This window comes from Sciurus vulgaris (genome assembly GCF_902686455.1).
Source record: "Sciurus vulgaris genome assembly, chromosome: 6".
Classification (NCBI taxonomy): domain Eukaryota; kingdom Metazoa; phylum Chordata; class Mammalia; order Rodentia; family Sciuridae; genus Sciurus; species Sciurus vulgaris.
In genome coordinates, this window is record NC_136466.1 from 73,769,981 (window position 1) to 73,782,104 (window position 12,124).

Below are 12,124 nucleotides of genomic sequence, written 5' to 3' on the forward strand. Positions count from 1 at the left end.
AGGTACTAAAGAAATTTGATCTTATATATTAGCAGGGTTTTGTGGGGTTTTTTTTGTATCTTTATTAATCAGAATTCACATCCTCCTTATAGTTATGCTATTTAGCTGTGGACATATAGCTATATTGTCAGGTTGCTTTTTCATTGTATGTTTGTTGAGCCCTGGTTGTTTATGAGGGCTTTTATTCACAGAATTTGGCTCAAATTTGAAAATAAAGAATAGTCAAATTCTGTGAAATCTGTTTTTTGGGTTTTTTTTTGTTGTTGTTTTGGATATTACCAAAGTTGCTTAGGGCCTGAGACCCTAAGTTGCGATCCTCCTGCCTCAGCCTCCTGTGTCACTGGGATTACTGGCATGTGCCACTGTGCCTTAACTAAATCAGTCCTTTGTCTTTCAGAAGCTCAGAAAACAAAGTTGTACAGTTTTATGTGTAGCCTTGCAGGTGGTAATCTGATTGTTAAGGATTGTTTCATTTTACTGTGAATTTGGGAGGGGTCCTTACTAACACTCAAATTTTTTTTTAAGGAAGTGGCCCTTATTAAAAGTAGCTGTTATTGGGTTGTCTCAGCATATTCTTCAGGGCTAATGAATTGTTACTGTTCTGCCAGTAATGTAGGTCTCTCATTACTGCTTTTATATATACTTGTCTTTTTTCAGTAACAAAAGGGGTAGGAAACAAAAAGATGAACTACTCTGCCTGTTCATACAATTGAAAGTCATCAGAACAACTTCTTTGTGGCTCTTTTGAATAACTAAAGACTGGTATAGATCTAGGCTGGTGTTCAAACGTACTGTATGGATGAAATCACCATTGATATTTGTTAAATGTGTAGACTTTTGGGTGCTACCTTAGACATGTGAAGGGAAGGCCCTGGTGTCTACTTTTTTTATTCTTCTCCTTTTTAAATTGGAAAATAAATCCTACATATAGAAATTGGCATAAAACATACAGCAGATAAATCAGTAAAAAGCAAATATCCATGTAACCACTACCCACATCTAGAAATAAACACTAATAGTAGCACAGTAGCTCAAAATTCTGACCCCCTTCCTTCCCACTTAGGTGAGGAAGTCATTTCATTGTAAGTCATTCTGTTATATGATTATACCACAATTACCCATTTTACCATTAGTGGGCAATTGGATTATTTTAACTTTTTGCCTATTAAGACTATAATACATTTTTGTATAATGTGTTTTTACTTTGACCATTATTAATGATATTGCTGTGACATTTGTTTATACATCTTTTGGTATACATGTCCATGCTTGCATGTAAAGACATATACCAGTGTTCAGTTCAATATATTCTGCCAGATTATTTTTCAGAGAGTACTCACTCTAGTACTAGCAGTGTAAGACTTTCCATTGCTTTGTGTCTTTGTTAATATTTGGTTTGAATTAATCTGGTACATATGTAATAGTATTTCATTGTCATTTTATAAAGGATCTCTCCCCTTTTTATACATGTATTGACTTATTCCTCCTTTTATGAAATGCCTGTTCAGATCTGTTGCCTAATTTTCTATTGGGTTGTCTTTTTCTTACTGACATGGAGTTTTTTTTTAAATAACTTTTTAAATATGTATTGCAGATAGACCTCTTCTTCCCACTTTAGAGCATACCATTTCCTTCTAATAGTATGATTTCTGGCGAATGACTTTTACAAATTTTATAAATTTTCCCTACAGCATTCAATATATACTACATTGTCAGTGAATTATGATTAATATTTAAAGCTAACTCCCATAGCACAAGAAATAAAAGCTAGAATCAACCACTGGGATAGATTCAAACTAAAAAGCTTTCTCTCAGCAAAAGAAACTATCAGTAATGTGAAGAGAGAGCCTACAGAGTGGGAGAATATCTTTGCCACTCATACTTCAGATAGAGCGCTAATTTCCAGAATCTATAAAGAACTCAAAAAACTCTACACCAAGAATACAAATAATTCAATCAACAAATGGGCTAAGGAAATGAACAGACACTTTACAGAAGAAGATCTACAAGCAATCAACAGATATATGAAAAGACGTTCAACATCTCTAGTAATAAGAGAAATGCAAATCAAAACTACCCTAAGATTTCATCTCACCCCAATTAGAATGGCGATTATCAAGAACACAAGCAACAATAGGTGTTGGCGAGGATGTGGGGAAAAAGGTACACTCATACATTGCTGGTGGGGTTGCAAATTAGTGCAGCCACTCTGGAAAGCAGTATGGAGATTCCTCAGAAAGCTTGGAATGGACCCACCATTTGACCCAGCTATCCCACTCCTTGGCCTATACCCAAAGGACTTAAAATCAGCATACTACAGAGATACAGCCACATCAATGTTCATAGCTGCTCAATTCACTATAGCCAGATTGTGGAACCAACCAAATGTCCTTCAGTTGATGAATGGATAAAGAAACTGTGGCATATATACACAATGGAATATTACTCCGCCATGAAGAATGATAAAATTATGGCATTTGCAGGCAAATGGATGAAATTGGAGGATATCATGCTAAGTGAGATAAGCCAATCTCAAAAAACTAAAGGACGAATGATCTCCCTGATAAGCGGATGAGGACATATAAGGGGGGGTAGGAGGGGTTAGCGTTAGGGTTAGGGTTAGGTTTAGGGTTAGGGATAAGGAGGGTGGTAAGAATGGAGGAAGGAAGGACTGTATAGAAGGAAAAGAGGGGTGGGAGGGGTTGGGGGGAAGGGAAAAAATAACAGAATGAACCAAACAACATTGCCCTATGTAAATTTATGATTTTTAATTAAAATAAATAAATTTTAAAAATATTTAAAGCTAAAATGTATGTATCTCAAAATTCAGTAGACTGTAGATGTTAATGAGGAAAATGGATGATTTAACTTGTATGATTAAAATAGCAACGCATAACTAAAATTTAAAATATAAGCATTAGGTAATTATAGCAAAATATCAGGAAAATATCCTAGTTGGCATCAAAACTCTTCCAGAAAAGCCTCATTTATCTTTTTTTTTTGGGCTACAGAAGTCACTAAATATTTAAACTTGTAACTTGCATGAAACTACTAGAAATAAGACTGATGGCTACATTTTTCTTTATGCACATGTATGTGATTTTTCTCCCCAGCCTTTTCTGATTTCTGAAATGAAGTTCTAAAGGGCTTCCTTAAAGTATGTTCTTAAGCAAAGGAGGACATTGTGTCTGTCAAACGAAGATGACTTAACTATATTGTCTGATGAAGCACTTTTGCAATTTGCTAGTGATATACTTTTCCAAGGGAGACATGGAGATTTGGGAGTGAATGGTAAATGTGAATCTCAGTGAATCACGGGAATGTTAGCTTGATTATTGACTGCTCTTCATAATGGTTAGAGATTGTATTTTTTTTTTTTTTTTTAGAGGATCTTCATGGAACTAATTTAAATTTTTTTTAAAAATATTTTTTGTTTTTACGGACTGCATTTTGATTCATTTTACACAAATGGGGTACAACTTTTCATTTCTCTAGTTGTACACAATGTAGATTCACACCTTTCATGTAATCATACATATACGTAGGGTAATACTGTTTTATTCTGTTTTTCTATCCTCCATCCCCTTCTACCCCGTTTTCCTCTACACCTTCCAAAGTTCCTTCACTCTTCTCTTCCCCCTCCACCCCACCTCATTATATATTGTAATGCACTTATCAGAGAAAACATTCAGCCTTTGGTTTTTTGGGCTTGGTCTATTTTACTTAGCATGGTATTTTCCAACTTCATCCATTTACCAGCAAATGCCATAAATTTATTCTTCTTTATGACTAATATGCCATTGTGTACAAATACCACAGTTTCTTTATCCATTTGTCAAATGAAGGGCATCTTGGTTGGTTCCACAATCTAGCTATTGTGAATTGAGCTGCTGTGAACATTGATGTGGCTGCATCACTGTAGTATGCTGATTTTAAGTCCTTTGGGTATAAACCAAGGAGTGGGATAGCTGGGGCAAATGGTGGGTCCATTCCAAGTGTTCTGAGGAATCTCCATACTGCTTTCCAGAGTGGCTGCACCAATTAGCAACTCCACCAGCAATGTATGAGTGCCTTTTTCCCCACATCCACGCCAGTATTTATTATTGCTTGTGTTCTTGATAATAGCCATTCTAATTGGAGTTCGATGAAATCTTAGGATGGTTTTAATTTGCATTTCTCTAATTACTAGAGATTATGAACAGTTTTTCATATATTTATTACCTGTATAGCCTCTTCTGTGAGGTGTCTACCCAGTTCCTTAGCCCATTTATTGACTGGATTCTTTGTATTTTGGGTGTAAAGTTTTTTAAGTTCTTTATAAACTTTGGAGATTAGTGCTCTGTCTGAAGTGTGTGTGGAAAAGATTTTCTCTCACTCTGTAGGCTCTCTTTTCACATTACTGATTGTTTTCTGTGCTGAGAAAAAACTTTTTAATTTGAATGAATCCCATTTATTGATTCTTGCTTTTATTTCTTACACTGTGAGGGCCTTGTTAAGGAAGTCTGTCTGGTCCTAGGCCAGTGCGATGAAGATTGAAGCCTACTTTTTCTTCTACTATTTGGTGAAGGGTCTAAGGACTAATTCCTAGATCCTTGATCCATTTCGAGTCGCGTTTTGTACAGGGTGAGAGATAGGGTTTTAATTTCATTTTACTGCATATGGATTTCCAGTTTTGCTGGCACCATTTGTTGAAGAGGCTTTTCTCCATTGTGAGTTTTTGGCACCTTTGTCTAGTATGAGATAACTGTACTTATGTGGGTATGTCTTCGTGTCTTCTATCCTGTACCATTGATCTACCTGTAATTTAAACTTTTAAAATGACAAGGTAGCTACAGATGTGGTATATAGGTTAAGAGGGTGCCTAGTGCAAGGGTCACTCCTCCCAGTGACTAAGTGATGGCTCAGATGTCCAATGTGCTTAGGCCTACAATGTCATTTAAATGTACCTTACCTCATAGATGATTTTTTTTTAAAAGTCACCTGTATTTACGAAATGCAGTGCTACTACTGTTTAGTTGAATTCAATACAACTGATTTTTCCTTCAGCCTTGGAATAGGTCATTGTTTCTCCAAGTGAGTACCAAATGAAGTAGTTGCATATCCTGCCCTCCCCTAACTATATAGTTTTAAAGGTCTTTTGTGTAAAAAATAGTTTCTTTAGAAAATTAGAAAAAGTCTCTGCTAGAAATATTTGTTCATACTATGCTGTTTTCTACTTTTGTTGTTTTTAATCACTGTTTTAGTTTTTGAAGGCAAAAGAACATCTTTGTTAATAGCAAGTGATTTGGGGTCCCCAAACTGGGGCTTTGTGCATTTGGGCAAGGTAAGTAACATCTTTGAGCTTCAGTTTTGTGGAAAAGGGAAAATAATTATAATTCTAGGCTATTGAGAGTTATCGAGATAAATGCATGGCAAGTTTCTGGCTCATATTAATATTCAATAAATACTGTTAAAATTTTTGTCTTATTAGTAATTTGTTATTTCAAATTTCTGTCTTTCTTTTTTTTAATTGGGGATTAAATCCAAGGCCTCCCACTCACAGTGCTAGGCAAGTGCTCTACCACTGAGCCTCAGACCCATCCCTCAGATTTATTTTATTAATATTTGAAACCTTTACCAGCAAGATTCAGAAAATGCTTCCAACCCAATATGTAATTGAAAACATGAAACTTTGTGCGTGCTCTTCTGGTTGTATCAAGGTAATGCAAACATGACAGTTTTTTAGCACATTGTGTAGTCATTTATAGTGAAAAAAATGTATAGTATTGAAAAATTCTGTAACTTATTTCTTTCTTTGATTTCAGTGCCCATATATCTCCCACCAGCATCTTACCAGCCTCTGCAGAGTAAGTAATACAGAAGACAATTTTTTAAGATTTTAAAATGTTACTAAACCATAGAAATAAGAATCATGATTGTGTTCCCTTTAGAAGAGAAATTACATATAGGCAGTAAACTAGTTATAATTTTATGTACTATAATAGGAACAAATGATGAAGAAACCCTTGTACTGATACACAAATAAAAGATGAGCTTTCTTCAGAAGATTTTTTTATTCCTCTGGAATAATTGAAAAATGTTAATAGAGCTTTCATTAAGTTTTCTTTAAAAAGTAGAATTCATGTAAAACTTAGGTTTGAAAAGTCTATATAAAATGGTTTCCTATGTAAGTCAGGAATGAATTATTGGATTAGTCTTCCTAATCTAGTACTAATTGTGACATTATGCTTGATTGTCTGGATCATCTTTTTCACTTTAAAATTTAAGGTATTATCATGTATTCTTTTAAGTATTTCTTCTTATACTTTGGATTACCCATTTAAGTGCCATAATAATTTATTTTATTTGTGATAGGTTTTAATATTTATGTGACCAGATACCCAGTTAGGTTGACTGGTTCTCACTAACATGTGTTCTGTTTTTTAGCATTTTAGAAAGAACAATTAGAGCAGCTGTGGAACAGCACCTTTTTGATCTGCAGAGCAGCATAGATCAGGATCTTAAGAATCTACAGCAGCAAAGTCTGATATGTAATAATGAAGCAGGAAGTATTAATTGTGTTGAGGAAAGACCTAATAACCAGTAAGAAACATTTTAATGTTTTTTATTGAGCATTACAAAATTTTTCTTATGCACTATTTCTTAAATAATGGAGCTTTTACTTGGGAAAAGTCAGTGTAATAGTGACTTTATAAATACTTATATGTAAATTGTGCATACTTAGTTAACATTGTAAGTCTTGTAACTCTTCCATAAAGTGTAAGTTAACGTAGTGTTTCCTCCTTGAACACTGGATAAAGCAATAAATTTACCTTTAAAGCTAAGTATGTTGTATGTAAAATAACTTAAATAAATTAGACTCATACTCTGTGTAAGAGATGGTCATGCTGTAATCTAGACAGATAGGTAAAGGTACAACAGGTTAATATTAGTCTAGTGCATGTGGTCATTTTGTAATGGTGGACAAAATCATCCTTTGCTGTTTAAATTGTTATCCTTTGCCACTAGCCTTTCCCCTTCCCACATGATTTTTAGATTAACTGATGATAGGTGAATTAGTATAAAAGTACCTGTAATATATAATATTAAGTCCATTGTTTATCTGACATTTTACTTATTGCTACCTTTTATGGGGGAAAAACTTAGCTTCCTTTTCTGTGACCTCATTCCTACACTTAGGATATATGTGTGCCTAACTCAGAGACCTCAATGAAATGATTTCATATTTTTTAATGTATCATTTGTATTATAGAGACAGATGTGTGAGTTATGTCCAAATTTGGAGTATTTGTAGGAAAGTAAAATAAGTTATTTGGGTGGAGTGACTTCTTTCCTTTTGTGGTAGTAGGAATTGAACCCAAGGAGACACTATCACTGAACTATACTCCAAACCCTTTTTCATTTTTAATTTTGAGACAGACCTTTGCTAAATTTCCCAGACTATCCTCAAACTTGCAGTCCGCCTTCCTCAGCCTCCTGAATAACTGGACTACAGATGTGACTTTATTTTAAAAGATTATTTTAAAAGAGCTAACTAGAATAGCTGTTAATTATGAAATGAAAAATATTAATGGATATGAAATCCAGTAGTTTGAATTTTAGGAATGCTGTATTGTACAGTGCATGGTTGGAATTTTAGGAATACTCTATTGTACAAGTGCATGTATGCCTTGGATGGCACTGCAGCTCTGTGTGCTGATGGGCCCTGATTTGTGTGCTTTGAAGATTTAATTAGAACTTATATAGCTGGATCTATAAGGAGTATTTGAAAGGAACAGTGGTACTAAAAGTTGGAAATAGGAAATGTTTTGAGGATATAATAGCAAATTCCTTGTTTTTAGCTTAGCTTGGGATCCTGGAAACTTTCGCCTTTTGCTTAGTCAGTACTCATATTTTCACCACTGGGGAAATGACTCATGTTCCATTATTGGTGGTAGTTTCATTTTGTAAACCAAAGCTGCAATATTTTGCATATTCTAAACTGTGTAGGTTGGAAAACGTGTAGTAGGAAGCTACTCTTGTTGTACTTGGATAAGGTATTGAACACTATGATCTCTAGTACAGAGTATACATAATAAGGACAAATAGGTCATTATGTGGCAGTGTAAATTAGAAGGGAAATTGTTTTGACATATATGTGCGTGTGTGTAGTTCTCTTTTTTAGAAGCCATTTGCCTGTGAAAATTTTCAAAGTGCCTTACAACATCCCAAGTAGAGGGGAAAAAAAAAAAAAAAAACCAGTAGATTTTATAATTCAAGTTAGTAAGACAAGGGTTGGGGTTGTAGCTCAGTGGTAGCGCACTTGCCTGGCATGTGTAAGGCACTGGGTTCAATCTGCAGCACCACATAAAAATAAATAAATAAAATGAAAATATTGTGTCCAAATACAACTAAAAATATTTTTTTAAAAAGATAAAACGTGTGGATTTTTATGAAAAGGATATACTTTCTTTTACATATATAATATATAAATCTATTTTTAGTTGTAGGTGGATACAGTATCTTTATTTCATTTTTATGTGGTGCTGAGGATTGAACCCAGGGCCTCATGTGTGCTACGTGAGTGCTCTGTCACTGAGCCACAGCCCTAGCCCCAGGACATACTTTCTTTAATAAGTAAAAAGTTTTCAGATCATTATTGATATTTATTTATTTTTTAAAGGAGTTATGGTTATCATTTGACCTGATCTGATTATTTTTTAATCTTCATTATTAGGGTTGATATTGCGGATGATATTATTAATGCCAGTAATTGTAACAGAGACTGTTCAGAACCTGTGACTGGCGCTAATTTAGACAATGAAGTTATGCAGCAAGATTTTATATTTGAGGATAAAGAAAATAACCAGGTAAGAAATGTAAAAAAATATGTTAAGCCTGCTAGATGTATACCTCTGGTTGTATCACATATTCTTTTGATATCAGAAATAATAGTTTAGTATATTTATTGACACCCTGATTTGTCATGATTTTAAATCTCCAAGAATATGCATTTTTTTCAGAAAAATTTAGGAACCATCTTGAGTAGAGAAGTAGATACTGTATTTTAATGTATTATTGAAATAAATAAATTATGATGCCGGCTGAGGTAAGTAGGTGGTATTTGTGGTTGAATTTTATTTTTCAAAGCTTTTCCGTAGTTTTCAGTTTTCCTGAGGAACATAGTACAGAGAGGAAAAATGATTTTCTCTCTTCTCTTTGTAGTAGTTAGGGCAAACACTGTAAAAAAGGAAAGATAAATGAGTAAGTTTAATACCTTGTATAAACATGGGAGATAGGGGAAACAGTAAATCTCCTAAGGGGCAGCTTAAATACCAGCATCCTCTTAAGATAAAGAAAGAAGGGTATGGAAAAGACCTGGTTATAATGAGATGACTAGGAAAAGCACCCTAAAGAAAAGTTAGGTTGGAGAGGCTGACTGATAAGTTTCTAGTGATTTATTCATCCTTCTCTTCCTGGCACTGAGGAGATATCCTTAGGAATGAATATTTCCATTATATAAGAACACTTCTCTTAAAGGGTAATGTCTGGTGGGGAGTTGTAGCTTTATAGTTGAGTGCTGGTCTTGTACTCCTCAGCACTTTTGTGTTTGCTGTTTCACAAAATAATCAGCTCAACATAATCATTACACAAAAGAAGCATATTTTAGGGTGGCATATTCTGAACCCTATTACTGGGATCTTTATACAGAAATTAGATAAAACTCGTGAACATGTTTTAAAACTAAAAATTGTCACTGTCACATTTGTTGGTGGTAGCATTGTTTTTAAAAATAATTAATTGCAATCAGAAGTACAAAAGGACACGTCTAAAACATATGTCTAAGTGTGGTTTTGATAAGTTTATCATAAGATACTAAATGAACAGTTAAGGAAGTTTTCTTCATGTTTACAATCTAATCCATACAAGAAGGTAGGTATAATAAGGAATTCAGAATCAACACACTTGATTTTTTTTTTAATTGAGATGGATTAATTTAGGAATGCAAGGAGTATACATTCAAGGGAGAATGTAGGCTTTTTCTTTTTTTGGGGGTGGGGTGGGGTGGGCGAAGGTAGTGGTGGGAATTAAACCCAGGGCCTCACACATTCATGGCAAGTGCTCTTCCACTGAGCTATATTCCAGCCCTGTCTTTACTAATTAATAGTATTATAATTTGTTACTTTGGCCAAGTTACCTGGCTTCTGAGCTACTTTTTGCTTTCCTATAAACAAGTGGGGTTAATACCTACATTAGAGAATTATTATGACGATAAAGAGAAGTAAAAGTATCTGGGCTTGGTGGTGCAAACCTGCAATCCCCTTACTCAGGAAGCCAGCCTGGGTAACTTGGTAAGACCCTGTCTTAAAAAGAATATCAAGAGTTGGGATATAGATCAGTGGTAGACTGTCCCTAGGTTCAGTACCCAGTAAGAATCAGAAGGAATGGAAGGTGGGGGGAGAAGTAAAAGAATTTTAATTTTATTAACTAGAAAACTATTCCCAGAAGTTCAGCTTCTGTTGTTACTGCCACTGGATTTGTATTTATTAGATTAATCCCTTTTTACCTATTCAGTTAGTACTTTTATCATTGCCCTTTTCTAGACTGTCAGTTTCTGCCTGTCTACTGAATTATTCCCATCAGTATAAAATAATTTTTTACAAGTATTCTTTTTTAAAAAAAATTTTCTTTAGATGTCAATAGACTGTTATTTTATTCATTTATTTATGTGTGGTGCTGAGAATCAAACCCTGTACCTCACACATGCTAGGCAAGAGCTCTACCACTGAACCATAACCCAAGTCCCATAAAACAATTTTTTATACTGTAATTTCTCTCCTGTTCAGGAAAAAAAAAAAAGACTCTCTTGGCCCTTCATCCCAACAAGATAATTGTTTCTATTTATAATAAAATTTCTGGAAGGACTTGTCTATGTCTGTGTTCTGAAGCATAGTACAGTTTTGTCTAGAACATGTCATAGATAGGTGGCATCCTACTATTATTTATTTAATTTGGTACCAAGGACTGAAGCCAGGAGCACTTAACCATTTTTTACTATTTATTTTGAGACAGGGTCTCCTAAAGTTGCTAGGGACCTTGCTAAATTGTTGAGACTGGCCTCAAACTCATGATCCTCTTGCCTCAGTTTCCCAGATCACTGAGATTACAGGTGTGCACCACTATGCCTGGCTCTTTTTATTCTCATAACCTCACTTCAGCTACAATTTTGCCCATCCCTTTTGTTGGAACTTCTCTTGGAAATCACCAATGATGTCTGTACAAAATTCTACTTGACCTAATAGCAAAATTTGATTGAATTATGTTATTAATCCTGTTGCTCTGATAATTTTTTTCCATTTGGCTTTTAGGATATCTTACTACTCTTCCCCCTGCCCTCCACTGGCTGTCATATCTTTGCTGGTTGCTTTTTTTATTGGGTACCAGGGATTGAGTCCCATGGTACTTTAACACTGAGACACATCCCCCCCCCCCTTTTTTTTTTTTTTTGTTTTTGAGACAGGGTCTTGCTAAGTTGTTTTAGGGCCTTGCTTAAGTTACTGAAGCTGACTTTGAACTTGTGATCCTTCTGACTCAACCTCCAGCTGCTGGGATTACAGGCCTGTGCCACCACACCTGACTGATGGCTTTTTATCTTTTGGATCTCTGAAATTTGCAGTAGCCCAGAACCCAGTTCTCATATTGCTTATTTTCATTCATTCCCTTGATAATTTAATTTAGTCTAATGATTCTAAGTATCATCTATATGTTGCTGATTTGGAGTCTCCAGACCTCTGTGTCTTCAAACTTTAGATTCCTATGTCCATCTCCTCCACTCAACATTTCCCCTGGAATATCTTATACCATATATAGGGAAGGAAAGATTTCTTTTCTTACCCATCAGTAGATTTGCGGCTAAGACACCCATCAGAAGACAGGTTAACAAGAAAAAAAGTGTAGACCTTTATTTAATGAAAGTTTTACATGAATGAGTGCCTTCATAAATGAAAATTTAAATTTTTTTAAAATTCTAATTTCTTGTACATGACAATAGAAGGCATTTGGATACTTATACACAAATGGAGCACAACTTCTCATTCCTCTGGCTATACATGATTCAGAGTCATACTGGTAATACAACACATGT

General features: G+C 34.7%; 1 protein-coding gene across 8 annotated transcripts in view; it reads left to right on the forward strand.

Annotated features, from left to right (window-relative positions):
• The window catches only part of FAM13B (family with sequence similarity 13 member B), a 111,725-nt gene that overhangs the window by 46,057 nt on the left and 53,544 nt on the right, over nucleotides 1–12,124 (forward strand). For all 8 annotated transcript variants that reach the window (XM_079143505.1, XM_079143502.1, XM_079143507.1 and 5 more), the window contains 3 exons: nucleotides 5,805–5,846; nucleotides 6,427–6,582; nucleotides 8,717–8,849. In XM_079143505.1, coding sequence (XP_078999631.1) covers nucleotides 5,805–5,846; nucleotides 6,427–6,582; nucleotides 8,717–8,849 — 331 coding nt within the window. The remainder of the gene's footprint in view (nucleotides 1–5,804; nucleotides 5,847–6,426; nucleotides 6,583–8,716; nucleotides 8,850–12,124) is intronic.